Source organism: Solea solea, chromosome 15, assembly GCF_958295425.1.
Source record: "Solea solea chromosome 15, fSolSol10.1, whole genome shotgun sequence".
Taxonomy (NCBI): domain Eukaryota; kingdom Metazoa; phylum Chordata; class Actinopteri; order Pleuronectiformes; family Soleidae; genus Solea; species Solea solea.
The window spans coordinates 12,280,574-12,307,737 of record NC_081148.1 but is presented as its reverse complement, the minus strand read 5'-3'; the positions used below and the strand labels follow the sequence as shown (position 1 = coordinate 12,307,737).

The 27,164-nt window shown below is 40.2% G+C and overlaps 1 protein-coding gene across 4 annotated transcripts; it reads left to right on the top strand.

Annotated features, from left to right (window-relative positions):
* The first annotated feature begins 77 nt into the window (after nucleotides 1–77).
* Nucleotides 78–26,824, top strand: ide (insulin-degrading enzyme). 4 transcript variants are annotated; one of them, XM_058652199.1, is made up of 25 exons: nucleotides 78–437; nucleotides 3,525–3,709; nucleotides 3,801–4,008; nucleotides 5,614–5,783; nucleotides 6,854–6,976; nucleotides 7,594–7,706; nucleotides 7,815–7,977; nucleotides 8,281–8,373; nucleotides 8,490–8,581; nucleotides 8,761–8,841; nucleotides 9,178–9,281; nucleotides 9,882–9,984; nucleotides 10,108–10,230; nucleotides 10,563–10,645; nucleotides 12,280–12,424; nucleotides 13,940–14,050; nucleotides 14,262–14,382; nucleotides 14,869–14,960; nucleotides 15,549–15,660; nucleotides 19,442–19,609; nucleotides 20,310–20,582; nucleotides 21,409–21,470; nucleotides 23,682–23,754; nucleotides 23,833–23,900; nucleotides 24,794–26,824. In XM_058652199.1, the coding sequence occupies exons 1-25, from the start codon at nucleotides 319–321 to the stop codon at nucleotides 24,887–24,889; spliced, it is 3,081 nt and encodes a 1,026-aa protein (XP_058508182.1). In that variant the 5' UTR covers nucleotides 78–318; the 3' UTR covers nucleotides 24,890–26,824. The 4 variants fall into 4 exon arrangements, with proteins under 4 accessions (XP_058508182.1, XP_058508180.1, XP_058508179.1 ...); XM_058652197.1 differs by lacking the exon at nucleotides 12,280–12,424 and adding an exon at nucleotides 11,438–11,582 and having other exon boundaries at nucleotides 79–437; nucleotides 23,839–23,900; XM_058652196.1 differs by lacking the exon at nucleotides 12,280–12,424 and adding an exon at nucleotides 11,438–11,582 and having other exon boundaries at nucleotides 80–437.
* Nucleotides 26,825–27,164: the final 340 nt, after the last annotated feature.

Here is a 27,164-nt window from a genome sequence, read left to right as displayed (position 1 = left end):
GTCCGGTGGCCGCGTCAGCGAGATACGTAGTATGACGTCGTATCTATGCGACGACAACAAACAACGACATTGAACGCGACAAAACAGACAACACCACAACTAGGCAGCTCGTTTTTTCCCTGCTCGGTTTGTGGCTGTTTGTCTCAACAAGACGTCAAGCTTTGTACGAGAATAGACTGCGGGAGTAGAAGAAACACCAGTCGCAAGGGAGTGACGCTTTTCTGTCGCCCAATCATCTGGCTGTCGTGGGTCTAACTCCGCCCCTTTAGTACCGTTCTGTACTATTACCCTGGCACCCCAAGTGAAGGGTATCGAAACATGGGACGGTTGGGTCCGGTTTTTTTGGTGCTATTCCTAGTGGAAGCGCTAAAAAATACATATTGTACAGGACCGAACCAAACCGTTCCACTCGGTGGAAACACAGACCAGCTGTACAGGTAAAAGGCGTCTGCCGCCATCTAGTGGTTGTCAGGGATGTTAACAGTTTCAATCGTTGACCACCCAAAATGTGACATCATACAGTCAAAGAATTCTGGAACTAAATTAATTTCTTTACAAGTACTATGTTTTGTACTAAAAGGGGACTTTTCATATTGGTTGCATTCGAAATACTTTGTAAAGAATTCATTGCTTTTTAATTATTCCTTGCAAAATGTTTACCATCCATTATGTTTAATTTTTATATGTATTATAGGCTACCTTATTCAATTCGATGTTATTTGTCTAGCGCCAAATCACAACACACATTATCTCAAGGCACTGCAAATAGTAAGACAGAAACCTTTTCAATATTATAGAGAGAATCGAACCCCAAACAATGAGAACCAGAGCCAGACTTAAAAATGTGCAAAAAATAGAGACAGATAGCGACCAGGAGTGAATATACAACAGTTGTATCAAGTATTAGGTTGGACAGAATAAGTTATGACATGTATGTATATATATATATATATATATATATATATATATATATAGTACTACAGTGTTATTTATACACGCAGTAACACAAAAATATATACTGATATCGATGCAAAAGGTGTTGCGTCAAAGTCTGATCCCCGTCCGAATATGTTTCCCCTGTCTTCACTGGAGGCACAACATAAACCCTATGCATCTTGACCATAAGATTTTTATGTCCCGGTATAACCACTGGCTTGCTTGTATCTGCCTATTTATGTTTTAACTTATTTTGATTTGTGTATACATGTTTATTTTTATTTTGCTTCTAAGTTATGTTTTTGTTTTGTCTATCTGTTAATTCCACACTGCATATGTTTTGTCAATCCTAAAAAAAAGCAAAAAAGATCGACCTAACACCTGATCCGACGCTGAACGCATGACAGTTGGTTAATCCATTTGCAGCCTACTCAATCGATAACAGAATCAATGACGCGATGCACTTTCAGTAAAAGCCTTCTAAATTTGTCGCGCACTAACCACATCGTTTACGCGCATGTCTAATCAAAAATAATTCCCTGTGAGTTCATTTATCAGTCGCATAATTTATGGAAGACTTGGTCATTTTGCCGTGTTGTGGATGACGTACTGTGCCGCATTCGATTACTTGTGTCTGTTCTAAGATGGCGCTGTAAAAGCCGTGGTTTGTTTTCCATGGGGTTAAAGTATGTTTAAGTGCATTAACCGTTCGGCCCAGTGTAGCAGATCTCTCCACTCAGTAGGCACCGGCGTCTTTTTTAACCAATATATTAGGTAAGTGTCGGGCAAATGTCTAATTTTTTCCATGGAAAGTAACTGCATTATTTTTACGACAAGCAACTTGTCAGCTAGCTCTCAAACAAACGATAGCAACTCGGACCATAAAGCCGGTTTGTTGAGCAGCTAGCCCTACTAAGAGAGTTAGCTTTGTTAGCTAAAAAACGGTTTGCACGCGGACATCTCCTTATTTGTGTAAGATATTGTACCTATACAATAGCTATATAAACTATACATACCATAAACACAAGTTAACACTTTATTACAACCGATAATGCTTGGCGTCTTTCCTGTGGCCTTGGCTGCCAATTTAGCAAGCTTAAGATATTTTCCCTTCTTTGAGTGGGGATCATTTATAGCTAAGGGCTTACGATAATTAATCTTCATAGTACTCGCCGAGATTCTTGAGTGTAATCAACTGTCGGTAAATTACGAATTACAGGCGCCATTGCCTGCGTTCAACAATCATTGTACTCACAACATACGGGTTAGTTACTTGCATGTCTGAACTGTTATTCACAACTACGTGTTAATTGTGCATTTTATTTATAGTAATACAACTTATTTTTAAATATTGGTTTAACCGAACATCAGGTCACTAGCAGAAATTCACTTTTAGTGGTGATACTAGCTGCAATTCTTCACAGGGCACCGTGCACCTCCTTCCTAGAAGGAAATTGTGTGTGCAACGCAACAGGCCATTAATACTGTAAATCTTGAGAGAAAGACTGGGTGGTGTTTGTGGTCCTGTGCAACAGTACTGCTAATGCGTAGAGCCATGGTTCTCAAACTTTGGTATGTGTACTAACAGTGGTACAAGCTTACTCTAGTGGTACTTGGAGGACAATCAGAAATACTCTCCTACTGTACATACCAGACAGGTTATGTGATCAGAATGGAGCTGAGGAATTTTGACTTGAGTTTGTAGAAACCTACGAAAATAACAAAAAAGTCATAATTAGTCACGTTATCTCTGCACCATTTATTTATTTATTTATTTATTCATATGTTTATTTCGGTCATGACATTTAGATCACTCATCACACATCAGTGTAGTTCACACAATACACATAACCGAAAGGGAAAGTGGGAGAAGCAAAAGCTTATCTAGTCCTGTCCCCATTATCATCATACATTAAGTAATTATTATTTTCTTATGACATTTGACAAAGAAAAACATGTTTCAGCATCAGGTAGCACTCAGAGATATAGTCTACCATCTTAATGTAATTAATCCATACGTGTGTGTGTGTGTGTGTGTGTGTGGATGTATCTATGTATATGTGTGTGTGTATATATATGTGTATGTGTATATATATATATAAACATTTTATATTCAGAATAGTTTTTCATCATCATTTAAATGCATATCTGGAAAGCCTTTATTGTGTGGCCACTGTGTGAAAATAGCTATGTTTAAGACTAACTTATAGCAGACGACCTATAAATATAAAGTCCTATTAAAGACACAATAACAAATCATTCACAGTTTATTGTTTGATAAGTGGCAGTAGGTGTGTCTCAAGCATAGACTGTATCAACCGGTTTGCCGACTGAAACAAAAACAATCGGTCAAGCAAAAAGGCTGTCAAATCTACAGGGCTTGTTTCAGAATTATAATCGTATGAGACTATGACTATGTCTGACTATGTCCCAAAACATCCCGTGCCTTACCAAACAAGAGGTACAGGTTTTTCCCACTCTGCTTAAATCTCTCGATCATCATGTTAGGTTGAAAACAAAACAGGAACGTGGCTGACTTCACCAAATGTCAAATTGTCAAAATGTACATTTTATTCCCTCCATCACAGGCTGGTGTCATCCTTGCCAATCAGAATGACCGACACGGCTGTGAAGCAGGTGGTCAGTGACATAATTCGCTCCCCTGAGGACAAGCGGGTCTACAGAGGTTTGGAGTTCACCAATGGCCTTAAGGCCATGCTCATCAGTGACCCAACAACAGACAAATCTTCAGCTGCATTGGATGTCCACATAGGTATCTAACAAAACCCACAATAGTAGATATTGTGCAAATAGAAATGGCTTGATTGACTTACTTCTTCTGGTCATTTTTGTTAAATTCACAGGTTCATTATCAGACCCAGGGAATATCTCTGGTTTGGCACACTTTTGTGAACACATGCTGTTCTTGGGAACAAAGAAGTATCCCAAGGAGAATGAATACAGCCAGTTCCTCAGTGAGCATGCAGGTAGCTCCAATGCCTTTACCAGTGGAGAGCATACCAACTACTTTTTTGATGTGTCCCATGAGCACTTGGAAGGAGCACTAGACAGGTAATTTCATGTTCATGTAATGGGGGTTATTTTATGTGGTGCCTTCTGCAAATGTTTGTTAGAAGTATTTTGAAGTATTACTTTAGAAGTATTACTTTTCTATAATAGAAAAGTAGTCAAAGTCCAGTGGTCTCTAATATTTGTCCACAACATTACTCGCCACTTTTTTGGTAGATGGCATCAGTTCTTCAAGGGCAATATTTGCTATAGTAATTTCACTAGGGAGTGCTGGAACTTCAATTTGGTAAGGTGTGTCATTTCACATTGAAATGAGGATTGTTCATATCATTAGGTTTTCCAGCTTTGGGGTCAGTAATTTCCACTCTTCATCAAACTGGTGGGTGATCTCACTTATAAATTGCCTAGTTGGATGCCATTTGTTATGTCATTATTGACTAAAAAATAAAGTCTATTGCTGTATCATTTAAATCTTCTGCCATATCACCCTGGGACAAATATTTAAGACAAACTAAGACTTGGGAAGACATTCTCTTTTTTTTAAAAATGTTTATTTATGACACAGTTTAAGGTTTCTATTTTGCTTTTTTGCCACACTGAGCTGTGTTTTATTGCCTTGCCAACAAATTGCAGTGTGGATGGTGGATGTCCCACTCTTGGCCTAAGTAGTTGTTAAATTATGAGTAAACATTTCTTCCCATGGGGGCCCAGGTGTGAATCTACATGTTAACAGCTGCCAGGTTATTGTCTGTCCATCTTTAGTTTCCACACCCAGTTTGTGTGCTATTTTGTAACCAGCATCGTTCTTACCCCCTTCATGGGAGAAACCTCAGGCACAGGGGGAGGCTGATGGCCTCGACCTTGCAGGGTGTTCCACCACTCACGTTTCAGCTGTGGTGTTGTGGAGAGGACATCATTTAAACTTTAGGGATAAGCTTACTAACTTATAAATGAATGATGGTCTAGCAAGCACCGGTTTCTGTAACAGCAACTAATTGTTTCCTGCACCAGTGAATTATGAAGGCCATCTGGACTATAGTGGTTGGAAAGGACAGTGCAGAGTATACTGAAATATTGATGATGTTGCTTCTTTAATAATAAAAGAGGATTGTGTCTGAAAGGCTCATATATGTCATGAGCTGCCCCAACTCTTTTGACTATATACTTTCTATAATAATCAGAATGCTTGTATTTGTATCACACATTTCTGTCATTCGGCATATTTTGTAATGAGCAATAATATTATATAATCCCATAATCCCAAAACTGTTTCTCAGGTGGCCTTTTTGTACACAAAGTATGGCAATATAATGGAGGCATGTCTCAAAACACACAATTTCAAAACAAAGGTCACACCTTTATTGAGCAACCACCTTTGACATGGTGATCTGTTTTAGTCAGGGCCACCATTCAAATTGTGTGTGTTACTTTTGCATGGCAGTTGATCACACCTAAAACCCATTCAAATAGTTTTTTCCTCTTTACATGTTGCCCTTGTCTGTCTTTAAATTGCTTTGTGTACTTGGAGGCAAGAAAACCTCAATTTAACCCTGAATAACAGTATGCTACATTGAACCCCTTAGTTTTATAGTAATTATTCACAATGCACTACACTGTATAATAATGCAATTACCTTAATTTCTGTAGGTTTGCCCAGTTTTTCCTGTGCCCACTGTTTGATGAGAGCTGTAAGGATCGAGAGGTGAATGCTGTGGACTCTGAACATGAGAAAAACCTTATGAATGATGCCTGGAGGCTGTTTCAGTTGGAGAAGGCCACTGGCAACCCAAATCACCCCTTCAGTAAATTTGGAACAGGTAGAAATTCTCCAGAGTTTCCACTCATTCTCACGCCCTCATTATACATCCTAATTTGGGTCAATTTTACATTTTCTGTTTCAGTCTGTCTCAACTCTGTAATCAATACAAGTTAGAGTATGTGTGTGTGTGTGTGTGTGTGTGTGTGTGTGTGTGTGTGTGTGTGTGTGTGTGTGTGTGTGTGTGTGTGTGTGTGTGTGTGTGTGTGTGTGTGTGTGTGTGTGTGTGTGTGTGTGTGTGTGTGTGTGTGTGTGTGTGTGTGTGTGTGTGTGTGTACATATATATGTATATTTTATATTATATTATATTATATATTATATTTATTTGTTTTATATATTATTGATTACTTTATTTGTATTTGCAAAGCACAATGGCGTGATTTTCAAAAGTTTGCAGGCACCGAAAAAATACTTCTGTGAGATTTCAGCATGTTCAATGTCTCTTTAAAAATATACATTCAGACTCCATCAGTTGAAATGTAACTGATGAATGGGAAGGTTATGAATTCCCAGATCAGAATGATGTGGATGTGGAGTAGTGCTGATCTTAAAATAACCACCTGATGGCAGTCTTGAATTATACTGTATAGTATAGTACTTTAAAAATAGAAGAGGATCAGACAAGCTTGAACGGTATGTGCTTTAACATACTCGTCTCCAGGTTGATAACATTTTCCTGTTTCTCTGAAAGCATTAACCACTAACCTTTTGAACAAGGTTAATTAACAGAGACATGTGTGCATGTCGTTGACAGGTCATTTTTTTTTTTAAGTTGGACATCATCTGATCATAAAATCATTCCATCGTCCATCATGTAGTCAGAGCAGGTCAATATAGCAGTCAAGGATAACAATCTCTGCTGTCTAATGACCTGTTGAATCTATTTATTATACACTGATGACTTTGTTTGTACACGGAGGAGCTTAAAGTATATGATTCAAGGTCTTTTCATTTTACTAATGGAACACAGGCTGATTAATACATTTGTGCTACAGTATGTCATGAAGTTGATCGAGTTTAAAGTATGTGCACTGTTATGTATTCACTGGGCTCATTTTATTTCTCTTACAGGTAACAAATTGACCCTTGAGACCAGACCATCCAAGGATGGGATTGACATCCGCCAGGAGCTTCTACAATTTCACTCTACATATTATTCCTCTAACCTCATGGGATTGTGTGTGTTAGGTAGAGGTAAGAGTGCATCGCTCAAAAAAATGAGAGAATACTTTAAGAGGTTGCAAAAGCCTCACTCACTTTCAAGAGTATTCAAGACAAAAAAAAGAACGAACTCTGCAACTCACCTATGACTATGTGTATCTGGTGTAAATCATACAGTCTTTTGTTTTTATTTTTTAGAATACAACTAAACATGATCACCCTGTTGGTGCACACCAACAGGTTATGTAACGGTAACACATTTGTGAAAGATGGCCTCAAATGTTAATTAACAACTAATCTGTCAGATGATTAGATGACATTTAGAACAAATTTATCTCTCTCCTTTGCATATACAGTGTCCATTTCTTTTCATTCTTCGATTTTAGAGATGTTTATTTAAGTGTTCCTGGTTTTTGTCATCCACAGCTTAAATGTTAGATTTTGCAACAGTAGTGTGAGACTATATATCTTTGCTCAGAGTGAACGTTGAACGATGGTTGATCCCTTGAATTATTTCTCACTTACTCATGTGATTTTCTTTTTCTTTTAAAGCCATATTGCCCAGCCTTAGCTCTACTTATGTTATTTTAATTTTAAAGCCAGTGTATGTTAAATAATAGATGAACACCCCTTTTCCTTGTTTCCCACAGAATCATTAGATGATTTGACCTCCATGGTGGTAAAGTTGTTTGCAGAAGTGGAGAATAAAAGTGTGCCTGTCCCAGAATTCCCTGAGCATCCCTTCCAGGAGGAACACCTCAAGGTTAGTCACTTACAAATGTTCACAATACATCTTGCATACTAAAGCAAAAATGTAAGACCGTGGCTGGAATTTCACTTCATCTAAAATGTTCTTTATGTTCTATCATAGCAATTCTACAAAGTGGTGCCGATCAAAGACATCAGGAACCTCTATGTGACCTTTCCCATCCCAGACCTACAGAAGTATTATAAGTCTAACCCAGGACATTATCTAGGACATTTGATTGGCCATGAAGGACCTGGGAGTTTGCTGTCTGAGCTGAAATCTAAAGGTAGGACATGAATTAGATCGGAGATGGTGACAAAATATACATTGAGTAGAGCATTTAAAGGCTGTGCCAGGCTTATATTTAGATTTTTATATTTATAAATTAATAGACAATTGTAAAAAATAATAATCTAAATAACAGCCAAATGTAGAATATGTACAGCTTTTACTAATTACATCTTTTAAAATCACTGAAACAATTAAGCTCAAGGTAAATTTGACAACATATTTGCTTTAGTTCAGAACAATTTTCAGTATTTGATGTGTACAATTATGATGAAATAAAAAACATGGCAATTATTTTTAGGCTGGGTGAACACGCTTGTTGGGGGACAAAAAGAAGGAGCCAGAGGATTCATGTTCTTTATCATCAATGTCGACTTAACTGAGGAGGGCCTCTGTAAGTAGTACAACTGACTTTGCATATCATTTATTGACCTTATGTGTGTGTCTTTAGGACTGTTTGAGTCATGTTTAGAGAGCATTAATTAAACCATGGTTTGTGTGTCATTGCAGTGCACGTGGAGGACATCATCTTCCACATGTTCCAATACATCCAGAAACTGCGCACTGAGGGGCCTCAGGAGTGGGTGTTTGATGAATGCAAGGTAATCTAGTCCTGGGTAATCTTGAACTACATATTTCTGGATAGAAGAAATTCAAATGAAACATTACTTTTGTTATGCGATGACTTCTCAAATGGAACATGACCATATTTAATTTGTTATGCTGCAGTTCCCATGTGTAGAATCTGGCTCTAAATGACATGTATGTCCTCTCTTTCTAGGATTTAAACAAAGTGGCCTTCAGATTCAAGGACAAGGAGCGACCTCGTGGTTATACTTCCAAAGTGGCTGGTTTACTACACGTAGGTCCCCTCTCTATCTGCAGAGGTTGTTTCCATGGAGACACAATGCAGCTTATTGCGTCTGTACCTGCTGTCGTCATCAGGCTGCCAAGTGCGTCTGCTGACTCTAATGGAGGAATAGAGATTTTGCAGTGTCGCTAGTCTTTATTTCACACTTCCCATATGATTTTTGCAAAAGGGCTCAATTACTTGAGTACCAAACTGTCACAGATGAACCCAATACAGAGATGAATGAATCCTTGGATCATACATGCACACAGAGACGGATACATTGATTTTGCGTTGAATGTATTTTCCACAACTGTCCAGTTCATTGCTTTGTGCTCTGTGTTTCAGTACTACCCACTTGAAGAGGTCCTTGCAGCAGAGTACCTTTTGGAGGACTTCAGACCAGATCTGATTGAGATGGTGCTTGATAAACTGAGACCAGAATTTGTCAGGTCAGTGTGAGAATGTCAGTCTTTTGTCAGGAAGAGAAAACTACACGAGTAATATCACAACAGACTATTATCTGCCGAATTTTTTCTGTTCATTTATTTTTGGAAACATGGTCAACACCACTATTGTACATTATCTGATACAACTGTGTATATGCCAGACTGAATTTGTATTAGATTATAATAAAACGGATGAAATGTTTTAAATCTCGTATAGCCAATTACAATTGATTTTTCAATGATTCCTCCATTTTGTAAAGCAATTTACACAAGTCTCCTCTTTAATGTCTACCATATGGTGAATATTGCAATTACAATTAAGTTGAGCCCGATTGTTTGCATAATGGTCATCTGCTTTACTCGTATAGCTGTTTGACCTTGGACTTTGATCAGTGCTGCCATTAATTCAAAGGTCCAGCTTTACTGGTGTAGGAATTTTAATCATGCCTCCATCTGTTAGAGGCTTCAATACATCAAAACATCTCCACTTACTCAAACACAATCAAGATAGAATGCTAATAGAAAAACACTTGCTTTTCATATGATGGCGAGGGTACTTGTATACTTATATTGTGCTGTGGTTCTCTTTCTTTCTCCTCCCAGAGTTGCAGTTGTGTCAAAGTCATTTGAAGGGAAAACAGACAAGGCAGAAGAATGGTATGGCACACAGTACAAACAGGAGGGGATCTCTGAAGAAACCATTAAGGTGAAATACAGAAGTCATACACCTAATCAAGTTAGAGACACAACCACAAGTCTGTTAGAATCTTGACCGCATTCATACAGACTCAATGAGACCCTTCTTGCGGAACATATTCCTGTCTTTCAGAAATGGCAAGAGGCAGACCTCAATGGCAAGTTCAAGTTACCCATGAAAAATGAGTTCATCCCAACCAAGTTTGAGATTTACCCTCTCGAGAAAGACTCTCCCTCAGTTCCGACTTTAATCAAGGTAAGAATCCTGATTCTTCTTCTAATGTTTCTGCTTAACTTCATATTGTTACAAATCTCTTATTGTCTAATGGTAATAAAGTTTAGTGACACCTAAAACCAGCTCTTGTTCTCAGGGTCTGAGTAAGTTCAAGAAACTAATTAAGCTATTTTCAGTATATATAGTATATTATTTTTTGTGAAGGAAAGTACTTATGTCAGTGTAACTTGGTGGCCAGTCCGATTGTGCTGTTGCTCAGATTTCCAGGGATGCAAATTATTATTTTTGCTCAGAGTGAATGTTGAATGAATATGAAAATGATCACTGCCTGTTTGTGGGGTAATTTCTTCCAGGACACTGCTATGAGCAAGGTGTGGTTCAAGCAGGATGACAAGTTTTTCCTGCCTAAGGCTTGCCTGAACTTCGAGTTCTTCAGGTGTGTAAAAATGTCTTCTTTCACTTGGCACCAGGTCCTGCCCAGTCGATGACTGATTTATTTTATTTATCCTCTAACCTGTGGACTTTGCATTAGCTATATTTTTTCCCAAATAACTAAAAGTAGTACTACAAATACAGCACCAAGCCATCCATATTAAAAGAAAAGGCACACTTAAAAGTGCAGTGTGCAGATAAATATCAGTATGTACTGTAGATGTCATCAATTGTAATATGTAATCTCTTTGATTACGGCAGGAGAGAAGGAATAAAGCAGATTTTCATACTGCCACCACTCAGTTAAACTGAATTAAATCAGCTTAAGGCCAACACTGTAATAGGGAAAGGAAATTGAAAAAGTAAAAATAAGCTGTAGTTGCCTACTTCGCTTAAATTGTTTAAGCGAAGTAGGGTAGTGTTTGGAAAATTATGTTTCCAAACACACTAAGTTTGAAGTTTTCTTACAGTGTTTGCATATACCACACTTATAATGCAATGGGCTGGATTAGCTTGTTTATCTAACGTCTCTCTAATTATTGTTGACAAGTAAAAAAAATTGCTCCCAAACACTGCCTAACTAGGCAGTGTTTGTTCATCAGACAGTAATTATTGGGTTATATTGTAATCTTTAAACCAAATGCCCTGTACAAGTGGATGACCTGTAAAATCACACCCTTAATAGGTATAGTTGATGTGCATGTGCTGTATTTGAAGTGTCTTCAGCTCCTACCATCAAGGACTGTAGAGGCTATTACTTTGATGCTTTGTTTAACCAATGCCTTTTCCTCTACAGCCCGTTTGCATATGTGGACCCATTGCATTGTAACATGGCATATTTATACCTGGAGCTCCTCAAGGACTCCCTCAACGAGTATGCATATGCAGCCGAGCTAGCCGGTTTGAACTATGACCTCCAAAATACCGTCTATGGGATGTATGTAAGTATTCAAACTGCCTTCCCATTGCCCACCCAGCATCCCAGACTTATCATCCCTACTTAATCATCCCCAGACTGGGCTGCTGTGGCTCAGCCAGGCCATGTACAATTTTCTATATGGTCAGATTGGAAGGTTTTAACCATAAGACAAAAAAACTGCCTACAATTTCAGGAAATGTTTTATTATATTTATTATGAAGGCTATTGACAATTTGAGAGTTAACCTTGTGGTAAAAAAAAAATAATAAACCTTCTGATCTAGACCTAGTTGGTCTTGGGGTGGGCTCTGAGTCTGCATCTGTCTTTTTTTAATTCTTCATCGATCCCAATTCCCATCTCACCCATCTTCCATGAAACCCTCCATTTTTGAGGAGGACTTTATATTCTCTCCTTCAGAACATACAAAGTCACTTTCTCTTCTAAATGTAATATTGGAAATTGCAGACCTATAGTTGACATAAGGTGAAACAGTGTTCAACCAGGGACATTGAATTTGTGATTTGATAGTGGTAGCTTGGGTCTTTAGTAGAATAGCTTTGCCAGTCTTGCTGGATAGAAGGCTGCTCACAAGGCTGCATATACATACTCTTATCATTCTTATAGTTTTCATTGTCATTGTTTTTGTTTTTGTTTTTGTTTTTTTTGGGTTGACAACCCCTCATTCCCAACATTTTTGTTCTTTTTTTCCCCTCTATTAGTCGCTACCTATACACCGATCCCCTGCACTGCAACATGACCTACTTGTTACTCAGGTTACTGAAGGATGATTTAAAAGAGTATACATATGCAGCCCACCTGACAGGGTTGGTGTATGGCGTAGCCTCAGGGATGAATGCCATCCTAGTAAGTAAGATGCTTGAACTGTGTAGGGAAGTGGTCTGCTTTGCTTCTGAGGCTTTGACAGTGTGTGGAAATGGTTTGGTCTTCTGCATCCATTTTGATTATGTGAAGTGCTGTGTGTTGTTTGTGTTACCTGCAAATGCTGACTTGATGCATTTCTCAACTGCAAGATAGTTTAACACTGCTCTGGCAATGGCATAGACTTTATTTGAATTTACCAAGGTGATTAAAACAGCTTTTATTAACCTGACACCCCAAGTGTTCTAAGACATAATATTGTGTTAAATACTTTCTTAGATTAATTAATATATTTGCTTTTCATTTTAATGCTCTGTGGCAATAAAAATGATAAATATTGAACTTTGTGCGGACTGTCATGGTGCACTAACTCTGGGAGGTTCAGTCATCAGTACAAGTGGCTGATATTACAGATTCACTTCCAGAATTCATTCATTGTAATGTATTCTAAAAGTGAACATGCAACAGAGAGGGAAAATACTGGATGGCACATTTTTACATCCTCTGTATCATTATACAAGTTTTGCCTGCCATCAGTTTTGCTGTGTTACTGTTTTACATGTAGTAGATGAACAAGAGTCTCTGTTGCGAGACAAAAAGCATAAAGCCAAATAATGCAGATTTCTTTTGATTTATTTATAGTCACAGTTCTGCTGATGCAAGTGCAGAAAAGATAGTGGAAGTTAATCTGTATCCAGCACGTTTGATGCATTGTTAGGAGCAACATGCTCTGTCATACGCCCCTGATTTCCCCCAATGTATGAATACAGCTGTGTATCCGTATGCCAGAGATGTCTCCATCTGTCAGATATTTAATGTTGCAGAGCAATTTAACAAGCTACCTATGAATAACAATTATTTTTCAGTTGTGGTGTTTTTGATCTTTCAAGTTTTCTAACTTCCAGCTATGCATGTTTCTCCATGACCCAGTAACCTGCATTAATTAGCTGCCTCTGCTACGTGATGATGGACTATGTGTAGATGATTTGACTCAGCATTATTGGTGTAACTGGCTGGCCTCTCGTCAAGGTTAATGATGTTAGGAAAGATTACTTTAACAGCTGTCACCGCAGGGACTTGGTGATGCAGAGGCGAAGGATAAGATGAGATACGATGCATAGCAATGTAGCTAGAGGTTTTTGCTGAGTCATGAAGGGCTATCAGGTGTGGTTTACATTGCAAAGTGGAGGCTTTAAATACTTTTCTATTTTTAAAACACTAATATGCAGAGGGAAAACCTCATTATCTACCACCAAGTCTTCCAGAGAGAGAAATGTAAATATAGACCTGCTCAGCTGTTACTTTTTTAAATATGCGCTTTGGTGTGGGTGACATTGTAAACTGGGATGTGATGGGAATTTATTGACAATCAGAAATTTGTGAACTTATCCACACATGATAAATCAATCTTCCTAAGCTACAAATCACCATGTCTATGCTCAGCTTATCTTTCTGTTTGTTGATAATGCACCTTGTGTCTTCTGTCATTGTCTGCTGCAGCTGTCTGTTAAAGGTTACAATGACAAACAGCACATCCTGCTGAAGAAGATTATTGAGAAGATGGCCACCTTTGAAGTAGATGAGAAGCGATTTGACATCATCAAGGAAGCGGTAAGCTCTCACTGCAATTCCATCATCAGCACAAGGTTATGATGAGTCATGGTGAATCAAATCTTTTATCAAATCATTGAACTCACTTAAAACCATAGCTGCTTGGAGTCTTTATTTTACTTTAACAACAAAACAGCAGAAATGGATGTAGTTTTGTCATTCTCTCCATCTGTGATGTTGAACTGACGTTGACACCTTTCTCTCCCTGCAGTACATGAGGTCTTTGAATAACTTCAGGGCTGAGCAACCTCACCAGCACGCCATGTACTACCTCCGTCTACTAATGACTGAGGTTGCTTGGACCAAAGATGAGCTCAGAGAGGCCCTGGATGGTGAGACACTGTTCTTAATCTTTCTCTCTTTCTACCTGTCTCAGTACCAGCCCTTGTACTTATTAGCCCTTTTCTGCTATGGGTTAAATTTAGTTCACTGAAATTAAAGAGGCTTGAAGGTATTAAGTGTACATTCAAACCCCCCTCCCTGGTTCTACTAACAGTAGCCTCTCTAGCTGCAGTCTTTCTTTTTGCAGTGCTAGTCTGGATTCAGAAAGGAAGCCGGTCATATTTCTTTGATCCTTGAATGTGGGTCAGATGTTGCTTGAATTCAGATTGGCCAGGCCATATTAACACAGACTGGATTTTTTTTGTGTTTGGGTGTGTGTTCTACATGTTTTGCAAAATGATCTAAATTGTGACTAAGTTTTCTGTACAGAGGAGTCACTTCTCAGAGAAACAGTCGAGTGTTTTTTCCTGATTCTGTCTTGATTACATCATGTGAATTTACTTTTCTTTTTCTGTGTTCTTTGATCTGTATTCTAGATGTCACTCTCCCACGTCTCAAAGCCTTCATACCTCAGCTATTGTCACGGTTACATATCGAAGCACTTCTCCATGGCAACATCACCAAGGAGGTTTGTTTGGAGTTGCTTTATTTCTTTTAGTGCCAGCTGAGGGATTTTGAAATTTGCTGCCTTTTTGCCATGGTGGAATTCTAAACTCGTAAAAATACAACCTTGCCCTTATTACCAATGTACATCTGCTACAGAAGTGAGACATTGCGGAATGACCTCCAAGAGCCATTCACATCAGATGGTTAAGAATATGGCCAAGCTGAAGCACTTCTATAGACTGAGTGGTTCAAATTTTCACCTTGTAATGGTCTTACCCACAGCTACAGACAACACTTGATTTAGGTTCCTATTGTTTCTGCTCTTAAAACCCACAAAACTCATGATTTTCCTAAGTAAAATACTGAAAGTGTCCTTTGTGGGTCATTCTGACTTAACACTACATTGTTTTTGGCACTGCATTGAAGTGTGAAGTCAGCACAGTTAGTACCTCATACAACCACAAAGCAAATCACCTTAACTGTCACTTAAATGCAAGGTGAAGAGGGAGAGAGTTTAACTCGAGAGCCAATGGCTTAAAGATGTTTTTACTTTTTTTTATTTTATTTTTTTAATTAAAATGTTTTTCCTCTTACCGTCTAATTTTTCCAGTCTGCTCTTGGCATGATGCAAATGGTGGAGGACAAGCTAATTGAGTACGCTCACACAAAGCCCCTCCTTCCAAGCCAACTGATTCGCTACAGAGAGGTGCAGATTCCAGACGGTAAGTCCTGTAGTCCTTATACCCTTACTCATCAGCTGCTAGTCATGCCTGTCTCCATGGTGACCGCACTGAAGGGCTCTTACCCAGTGCCCCTGCCCTTGTCATCAGTGTTGCCGTCATGTATTTGCAAAGATTTGGTTACAGTCGTTTTTCCTCCAGAGGACCATCCCTAAGTGGCAACAGACGTCACTGGGTAAAATTTTACCCACCCCCCTCAGCAATTTAAAGATGGATGTAGACGCACACAGCAACGCACCTGTGCTGCCCCTCTGATTACATTAGGAAACTTGAGTGATGTGTAGAGGAAAATTAGAACTGTTCAGGGCCCACCTGGAGACATCCTGTGTTTCACTGAGGAATTTTCCAGGCTTGGCTCCAGGCTGCTAGTCAGAGACAGAGCAGGAGTACAGCAGGAGGATATAAACACAAAATTGGCGCATGAAGTGACTGACTGGCTGGCAGTTTTCAGAACTAAAAGTTTTTGTGCAGAAAAACATATTCACTAAATCTTACCTGTGGTCATTTCCACATTAATCTCTGTTTAAGCACCACATGATCCAAATGTAATCATAGCTCACGCTCTAATGGCAGACATCCCAGGGATACACAGGTAATATCTGTGTGTCTCAGGGATACACAGATATTACCTGATTAACCTTGGAAAATGTTGGTTTTAGCACTGTTGGATGTATTTAAATAGTGTTCCACAAGCAGTAGCATCACTGCTGTAGCTGCGTAGTCATGGTAGTCATAGCACTGTGTCCCGGCGAGAAGTGCAGATCAGTTGCCACTTCATCGAACTTCCAGTCCTTTTGACTTCTATTTCTTTTCCTTGTGTGTTCAGCTGTTCTGGCCACACACCCATATCTGCAGTGCAGGAGAGAAACAGAATTCACAGAATGCACCGGGTTCCTTAGAATTCATCTGCACTAAGAGTGAGAAAACGCATAAACTGGTTAAAGCTGAACAGATTTAAATTAGGAAGTAGGGATTCATGGACATGACAGTGCGGACACCTGACCTCTCGGCTTCTACAATCATCTTTGACGGACAGGAAAAGCCACAAAGGAGTATCTATTATTATATTATTATTATATTTTTCATCAGTGTTTGGTTATGTTGAGTATTTAAAATGTCACTTACATCCTGTAACAACACAGAGTTCGCACTATCACACAAGCACATGCTTAGAGTTTCCACACTTTCACAAGTACTGAAAGAAAACTTAAAGGGGACATATTATGCAAAATCAACTTTTTAACAATTTTAATACTTATATTTGGGACTCTGGGGGCCCTACCAGTCACCAAAGTGTGGAAAAAGAATACTCCGTCATGTTTTCGTGGTTCCCCGAAGTGTAAGTATAGGCGATAAAACACTCGATGTTGAATTCCCTGCGTTTATGACGTCATAATGCGCATTTCACCGCGAATGTTACCGCCCCACCAGTAAGTTTACTTCGAGAGCTCCACCTTAGCTCCACCTTGTCCCTGCGAGAGTGCAGGCGAGGGAGGAAGAGCGGTATTATGTCAACGCAGAGGGACAAGTGTGCTGTTCGTGGCTGCACAGTGGAGCACAGTGTTTTACACAAACTTCCACAGAGGATTTGATATATGAAGCTAATGTGCCGGATAAAGTCAGCAAACGTGTGTTCGTGTGTTCGCACTAGACTGCGGTCGCCGTATTTAGTCAGGGGACGTATTTCACCGACGTACAAACACACACACGTTGTTAAGAAAAGGTCACATAGAGCTCATAACTGACCATTCTGACACGTCCTAATTAAACATATTTGTTCAGTACGTCCTCCATGACCGGAGCACAGACTCAGTCTGATACAATCACATATACAGTGGCGAGCGGCAGTTTATGCCGCTCGCCACTGGCGATCAGCGGTGCTGCACTCTCTGTGCAGAGGTGCTGCACTCTCTGTGAAAATCGGCTCACCGCGGCACCGCTGATCGCCAGCGGCGAGCCGCCTAAACGGCCGCTGTATGCGACTGATCGCCAGCTCCGGTGCAGACCGGTGACTATGCTCCGGAGACCTCGCCACCGCGGCACCGCTGATCGCCAGCGGCGAGCGGCGAGCTGCCTAAACGCATACAGCGGCACCGCTGATCGCCACCGCGGCGAGCCGCCTAAACGGCCGCTGTATGCGTTTAGGCAGCTCGCCGCTCGCCGCTGGCGATCAGCGGTGCCGCGGTGACGAGGTCTCCGGAGCATAGTCACCGGTCTGATACAGTAACAAACAGCGCCAGCTTATGCAGCTCGCCGCGCGCCGCTGGCGATCAGTGGTGCTGTTCCTAAGTGTTTTTAACTGATTAACAGTTCGGCACTGTTCGGCTCGATCCTTATGTAGAACGTCTCTTCCTGTGACGGCACTCTGGCTGTTTTCTGCGCACGCTGCCATGTTGATATTGTCAGAGAACTAGTGGAGGGAGGGGGAGACGAATAGAGCTGTAAAGCGCTGTAACGAGGACAAATCAGAAACCCCCTGGAAGAAGTGGGTGTGTGTTTGCCTGTGTCTCATTTGCATATAAAGGGACCATGCACGAAAACCGAGCGTTCTGAAAGGGGCGGGCTTAGCAAGGTTATTGAACTGCTATGATGCTTCATCCTTATGGTATTTTGACCAAGGCATGTCACTGACATGTTCATTAGGACACCAGGGAACTATTTTAATGGGGGAAATAGGGTATAATATGTCCCCTTTAAATATTTTGACATACTGAGAAGAATGCGACACAAGTTTTTCAGGACTGAGTACTACACCACACAACACTCCCCGAGTGCAAAGCCGCAGTGCTCAGTCAGCATGTGCATACAGGCACCTGCATTACCCAGCATTAACTGCTCTTCCATTTAAATTGAGCTTGATCACACTGGACACAAACAAAAAAAAGAGCCTGGATTTCTCCATGAATGGATGGCTCCACCAAAAGCATATTTCAAGTACAGATAAAAGGATAGAGGAGGTTCATTTGGAACCACTCAGCAAAAACGCACAATGTTGGTATTCAGCAGAATGTCTCCACCTTCCTGCAGAGTGTCATCACTATCCTCCATCTGAACTTTGCTTCTTTTCTTTTTTTTGCTGTATTACACTAAATCAGTACCAGAGCGAAGTGCTCAGGTTTAACTGCAGATCTACATCCGAGACACTTCATCAATTTTCGCTGCTTTACTTGAAACAGACTGTATTATATTTTTGACACACTCGATTATTTAACAAGAATGGATTATATGGAAGCGTGTCTATCCAAGCCTTCCATTGCTTCTCGTAGTTAATTTATCACTGGATTTTCATCTCAACATGACTTCTACTGTAAACTATGGCTGCTTGTTTTTGCTCAATCCATGCTTTATGTAGTCCTAGAAGCACAGTGTCTCAGCAAGTCTAAGTCATGTGAGTCTTTTGAACCTTTACTGGCTCTATTATCTAAATTAAATCTACACATACGTAGCAGAAAGGTATTGAAGTGCTTAATTTTATCTTATTCTGTCTTCTATTATGTGTCCCACTGTAACAAAAAGGGATCAGTACAGTAAGAAATCAGAGGCAAACAAGGTTCTGTGTAAAATAGTTAGATTTAAATGACTTTTCCAGACATTGCACTGCAGGTATTCTCCTTTATCGTCCACATAGAAATAAAAATGTGAGGTGTGTTTTTCAGGAGCTCTGCCTTTTTCTCTGCTTCAGTACTTATGTGTTACTTTATGTGTTTGCATTGTATGATTTACAATTCAGAAAATAAATGAGCACAATTCTCGGTCCCCTTAGGTGGCTGGTATGTTTATCAGCAGAGGAATGAGGTGCACAACAACTGCGGCATTGAGATCTACTACCAGACAGACATGCAGACCACGCACGACAACATGCTGCTGGAGCTCTTCTGCCAGATTATCTCTGAGCCCTGCTTCAACACGCTGAGAACCAAAGAACAGCTGGGTGAGACCAAAATATGATGTCCAACATCAGCGTATAGCAGTTTCCAGCAAGTAATTTCTGCTAATGATGCAGTTTTAATTTGCATTTAGTAATGACGTAAAGCTCTATACAAACAGACCATTAAGTGAAATTGAAGTAGCTTAAGTGCTTTCAACCATGATGATGGTTAATAATTTTAGGAACAAGTGGCTCAGAACCTCATTTCCTTGGAAAGAACAGCAAGAGACAATATATTGTGATATTTTTTTAATAAAAATAACAATGTCATATGCAACAATATACTATTTTCTTTGTCTGTTGAGCACAGTGGAGGGAGGGGGGAAGAGAGTCAAATGCTTCAATACAACAAAACCACTGTCAGAAAACCATTGTCAACAATAGTCCCATATCGATAAAGCACTTTAAAGAATGAAAATAATTAATTAAGTATCATGCCATGAAATATCACAATATTTTCATGCATCAATATTTTCTTGGACCACTAGTATTTAAATAAATAAATAAATAATAGTGTCAGACCTGATAATGATTGTCAAGATAAATAGAGGGTCGTTAATGAAATTAAATAAGAACACGCATCATAAAATCAACTTCATAAAGTGTTTTACTCTAAACAGACTTATGTGCAACAATATAGTCGTTTAGAGCTGAATGGCCTCCACCTGAACCCGTGCGTGTCTTCTCGTCTCTGCCCCCACAGGCTACATTGTGTTCAGCGGGCCACGCCGGGCTAACGGAGTTCAGGGACTGCGCTTTATCATCCAGTCAGAGAAAGCACCCCACTACCTGGAGAGCCGCGTGGAGGCTTTCCTCTGCACTATGGAGACGGCCGTGAAGGAGATGAGCGACGAAGCGTTCCAGAAACACATCCAGGCCCTCGCCATCCGCCGCCTGGACAAGCCGAAGAAACTTTCAGCTGAGTGTGCCAAGTACTGGGGAGAGATCATCTCTCAGCAGTATAACTTTGACAGAGGTGAGAGTTCAGTCCTCTCTAGTCATCATCTTCATACTGCTATAACTAAACTACAGCTGCCTAGGTTTCAGGCCCAGTGCATCACCTTTCTTCCTTCTTATCTTCCAACTATAATGAAGAGCTTGTGTTACATACAAATATACATTCTTGTGTTATCAATATTGTGGTTGGTCCCAGGGGTGAGCCGGAAGTTGCTTAGAGCTTTGCATATTAGGATCGATTAGTCTGTAATAATCTGCAGCCGTAGCACGCCGCCCTGTAGCAGCACTCTCCCGAGTGCAGTAATGGATCATAATGGTCTTGATTCCCTGGTAATCTGCCTAAAGCCCTGAGTGATGGCAACTCTGAAAGGCTGCCAAGGGAGTGGTGGTGATTACTGATACTAGCAGTGGTGGAGGAGGGGAGCAAGGGCAGCGTTCTCTCAACACCAAGGGCACAGAAAAACGTTCCACAGACATCATCAGTGAATTGGAACAGCTGTGTTTTCAGTATTTACACGCTGTGCAAGTAATAAGTCAATAAATTGCCACATTGCCACAAAATTAAATCCAGGATATGAGCAATTAACAGAATTAAAAGTGAACATGATTCTTCTCAAGCCTGAGGCATCACAAGGACTGGCACAAGCAAGCGGCACTAAGTTGAAAATTAAATTCCAAATTTCAGTTGCATTAATATATAGTCGTAATATCTTTAACCAGCTTTTACTGAGATGCATCACTTGTCTTTCTTCAAGCACATATAGTATTAGTAATTTAATGTTGACAAGTCATGTGCGTTTGCGTGATTATGTTAATACCTCCATTCTCTCTGTTGTGTGTTGCAGATAATATTGAAGTGGCATATCTGAAGACTTTGACGAAAGAAAACGTAATCGAATTCTACAAAGTAAGTATTGCAACCCTGTGTCTCACAATGTCACCGTCCTCTACTTGTCCTCTCACTCAGTCTCCTGCCTAAACGTAAATTGTCTCACCGTCATCACGTGAGGGAGAATTTAGACTCACCAGAGACATGGAACAGTTAAAGCGTCTACAGTCACCTCTTAAATAAGGAGGTCAACAATTTGAATCCTTGCGTGCTGTAATGAAAACCATAAACAACACGCCAAACTGAGTTTGAGAATTTAAGCTTATTATTTAATGCATAAGTACCAGCGTATTGTACTGCAAACTAAGAAAATGAATCCCTGGGTGCCGTTACTTCCCAGACTGCTACAGTTTTATGTCAGCGGACTTAAATTATGCCGCTCATTCCACTTTAATTGTGGTACTCTGTGGATGTATCGACAGCACAGGTGTCATCAGAAAGGCAGCTCCATAAATTACAACAATAACCTGGAATCTAGTGAGATGGAAGGGTCATGAAATGTGTCATAGGTCTATTCATCAAAATTAAATGTCTGCTTCAGCTGTCTAATGGGAACTTCAATAACAGTCCAGTGTAAGTGTCTGATCTGAACTTTTAAAATATAAATCACTCGTCTTGACAGTACTTGGACATACTTTTGATAATATGAACTGGACAAAAGTAATTTATGACCAACTAGACATGGTTTGGTTTGTATTTTATTTAAGATACGATATGTATGTAACTGCTTTAACACAAGGTCCATTTAGGGCTGACTCATACATTCCACGTCCATGGAGAGCCAGGGTCTGCTTCCATCTTTTTTAGAATTGCAAAGATTTCCCATCAGGAGTTCATCCTCTTTTCAATGTCCTTGTATAGATTGTATTGAGTCGCACACGAGCAGGTACCAGCGGACTCAGAATATCCTCAACGGGGATTGGGGAGCGTATGAACATGGAGCAATTTGAATGTGTACATTTCCATCACAGTCCAGTAAATCCATCTGCTGATGAAGGATAAAGCTGTTTTCAGACATGAAAATGTCATAATCACATTCACAACAAAGCCCTAAACTTAACCTAACCTCAATTCAAATCTTATCCCTAAATTGAACCAGCTCATCATAATTAAGGTTTTGCCTCATTAGAACCAGGTTGTGGTCTCAACGAGGACTACTGGTCCTAACAAGTACACAGACACTGATGAGATGTTTCTTGGTGGATAATAAAGAAAAAAAAACAGAATCTCTCTTCACATAATAACCATCATATCACTGTTGTACAGCAGTGACTGCATCATAGTTATTTTTTCATATATATGTAAGCAGGATTGGTCCAGCATGCTGAGCGAGGAACACTAGCCACTCAAAATCTGTGTGCGTCTGTGTCTCCCAGCGGTCGTCTTCTCTTGCTTCTATTCATAGCCGGTGGAGGTGACACTGACACAGGGTGCTCACAGCGTATGACAGCCAGACAGCCTGTTTCAGAGCGGATAAAGGGCACACGGCCGCTGCGAGAATTGGCATTATCTCAGCCCAGCAGAAATCATTCCTGGACCCATGCAGAACAAACCTAATGCATTGCTAATGTCATATCAACCGCCAGTGCTGACGTCGTGTGACTGCAGATGAGCCAATTCTTCATTTCTAATATAATCCTGCATCGAGAGACCTGACGATGGTGCTGAATCTTCCCTGGGCTTTCATAACTGATTTCAAAATGTGGTCGTCCTGGCTACGCGTTATCAAAGAGCTTTAAAGTCAAGTCGGCATAATTTACTGTACATAGTACATGTCATACACGGATAAACTCAATTTGCTTTTACATTAAAATCATACAAAACATGAATTAACACAATAGGAACAGAATCATGCACAGACGCACCCCTCCATCCAGCTAAATTTGCAGCTGCAATCATAATCAATATGTAGATTATTTTCTCGATTAATAAATTAATTTGTTCCTTAACATGTGAAAACAAAAGTGTTGATTGTTGTTTTCAACCTTGTTTTGTCAAAGAACCAAAATAATTCAGTTTTAATTATTTTTTGTTATATGAAAGAAAGCAGAAAATATTCACATTTAAGAAGCTGGGACTCAACTGAATGTTATTTAAAAAAATATATATATTCAAACCAATTAATCATTTATCAAAATAGTTGACAGTTTGGTAATTGATTCTGAATTGAAACCACGTTTGTAATGATGTCATTGTGAAAGTGTCATGTGTCCGTCTGTGTCTCTGCAGGAGCGGCTGACAGTCGGAGCCCCAAAGAGACACAAGGTGTCCGTACATGTCCTCTCCAGAGAGATGGACTCCTGTGAGTATCTGTGCAGAGCACACAATGTTGTCGGTCGCACTGGCTTCACATTTACGTCAGTGTGTGTGTGTTCACCAGGTCCAGCAGTGGGAGAGTTCCCCGCTCAGAATGATGTCAACCTGGCCCCCGCTCCTTCCCTGCCACAGGTAATACTCACGTCCTGACTTTGTGCTCAGGCAAGCTTTCACTGACCTTCACTGAACCGCACACATGACCTCCATGTTTATTAAACAAAAGAGGTAAAGGATCGTTTAAGTGATGAGGGCCAACCTGTCCGTGGAGAGGACACACTGTGTTACATGGGTTGTTTAGTCTTCTGGGAGGAGATGAGACAGCGGGTGGTAGAGAGACCTTTTATTCTGAGATTCTTCTCTGTCTAAAAATGTGCACATCTGTATCCTCGTAAGCGCGTCTGTCCCCTTCCCTAGATGTAGGTAGGCAGCTGACAAGTTAGATCTCTTGCAGGGGTTTCACAGGAATCACAGGTTACCTCATGGTTCGTGATACATGGTCCACGATACCAATAATATCACAAACGATTCAATACATTGCAAGACAATCATATATGGCTCACAATATCTGTCTCACTGAAGGAAACAAAGCGTCCGTGAACAGATTTCTGGATTTATTCACTACATAGAGAACAAAGTGCATAAAGACGATGTATTGTACTTTAACGGGTAATCTTGTAACGCAGCTTTAAACTCCATCATCTCGCTGTAAACTCCCTCTATATTCAGTTTTCCTCTGAATAGGAACATTATTTACAAATTGACAGAAGGTAAATGGAGTTGTTTTTGCAACCAGGGAAGTTTCTTATTCGTATTCTTACTTCGAACTGGAATATACAGTATGTTCTATAGTTGAGCCCTGCATTTCATTAGGGGTTGTTTAGTTTCTATAAAATGTGCAAAAGAGTGGGAAAAACTGACAATTACTTCTGATAATGTACACGCAGACTTGTGTGTAGCAATTAGCATACAGTTTTAAGAGGGAACGGACCAATCTAACCTGTCGTCTTTTTGTCTTTCTCTCTCAGCCCACGGTGGTTCAGGACATGACTGAGTTTAAGAGGAGTCTGCCTCTGTTCCCGCTGGTCAAACCTCACATCAACTTCATGGCTGCAAAACTGTGAGTGAGGCTGACAGGCGGAGACGCTGCAGCGCAGGGAGGCACAGAGGATGGACACTGCTCCTCATCCCAACAACACCTCCAAATCCCCCCCCCCCCCCCCCCCGCAGGAAGACTGCAATCAGACTGGGCCTGCATGAAGGCGCGTGTGTGTGTGTGTGTGTGTTTTCTTTTGGCCGGGTGCACGTGAATGCACATGTGTAGATGTATGGCAGGCTGGAACCACTTCAACAGATGAAATCTCATAGCTAGCCGCAATGATAGCGATAGAGGTCGTCACACCAGACTCACTCGCCTCATGTTTAAGTCTCTGAGAGGAGACTGGACACCCACACGCTTCACAATACTCTGTCGGTTGCTGTAGACGAAATAGAAACAACCTATAAAACACACACACAAAAAAAGACGAGGGCCAGGTCCCATTTTTCTTTTAGAGATAGTGTACTCCAGAAGCTTCACATAAGGAGGCGTTTTATTTAAAGAATTCAGAGATGAGCCGCTTTATTGTGATTGTGCTGAACTGGCTGTAGAGGTCATGAAGGTCTTTTTTCTTTTTATTTCTTTGACATATATGTTTGCAGTGTATGTAATGAGGCGCCGCAACTCTCCCGAAAATATTTTCTTTAAAAAGATGCACTTGGTCGATTTCATTCAAGCTCACGCATTTCTGAATTGAGTCACGGTGATGGTTTTAATCCTCAGTATTTGACTCTTTTTTTTTTGTTTGTTTGTTTGTTTTGGAAACTGGTAAAATGTTGGGATCCTTTGAAGAGCTGTTTTTTAAAAAAAAAAAAATCCTGCCTGTGGATATAGTTTTTTATTTTTAATGCATTTTACAGTAGTATGTAATTCAGACATCTCAGGGGCGCACACACACACACCTCCATGCTGGTTTTTTTTTATTAGTAAATGATTAAAATATAAAAACACTTCGATCTGTAATGCGCAGTAATTCTTTTGTAGGTAATACATGCTACAAAAATTGACTCTGGATTATTTTAATTTTGTCCCTCAATCTGTTTTGCTGTACGGAAAACGTCATCCTCCTCTCAGTCTTGCTGCAGCTTGTGCCTTTTTCTGTGGAGACATCACATACTTTGTATGTGGCTGCACTGAGCCTCTCCCGGTCTGATCCGGGGCAGAATCCCTCAAAAGGAAAAAAAAAAAAGAATGACTAGACTGTGCAGTGGCTCTTATTATAGGTTTTAAAAAGGACCTGTTGCATGTTGGTGTCTGCGGGAGGTTTAGAGAAAACATCCGGTCTGGTTTTCTCTTTGAATTTATGCACGTCTCAAAGCAATAAACTTCACGATGTGGACAGTGTGAGGAGGAGGAGGAGGAAGAGGAGTGAGCGGCTGGATCCACATAACTGATGACAGTGTCGTGTAAGCGTGACCTGCTCTCAGGTGCTCACCAGCTCTTTTTCCCTCACTAAACCTATTCTCAGGTCCAGTTCATCGCACGCTCACGTGACGCTTTCACAGATTTCAAAGGTTCTTCAATGTTTTCCAGCATTTTACTGAGTCCAATTAAAACCTTAGTTTTTAATTGATTTTATTTGACAAAGTTAGACCCCTTTCATTAGGAAGTGCAACTGTGTTCAAAAAATGAAAAAAAAAAAAAACAACCAGCAGTGTCATGCTGCAGGTTTTCATCCATGTGTGTGTGTGAACAATGACAAAGCATTTTCCACACACTGTTCAGAAGGAACTAGCATCTTTACATATCAGGCTTGTTTTGGCCGTGCACTGTTAACCTTGTGAAGTACCAAGTGTTTGGTTTATATTAAGGAAATCAGATGTGTGTTTTTTTTAATTATATTACTTCTGCATGTCAACACAGGACTGTGATTGGCTGGCTGATTTCATGGGTCGATGATGCGGGATGTGTTTGACTTTTGTTTCGTTATGCATTTATTATTAATAAACAACTAAATGGAGTTTGTGTACGTTTCCTTAGTCACTCACACACACACTTGAGAATTTTTGGAAAAATACATTTATTCACAGAACTGATACCATTGAACTCTAGAGTCTGAAGCCACGGCTGTACAACACGGTTCACACTTGTTTTTGGCAGAGTGGACACTTTTTCATGGATATGCTGGAGAGGCTGTGGGGTTGCAGGTGGGAGGAGTGGGGTGTGTGCGTGAGAAGTAGGCACAGTTCATATGATCAGAGTGGTCGGCTAGAAGCCCCGCCTCCTCACAGGAAGTCACATACTTTTGGTTCTCGTGTGTCCAGAGGCAGAAAGCAGCAAAAACAAACTTTGCCACTGAA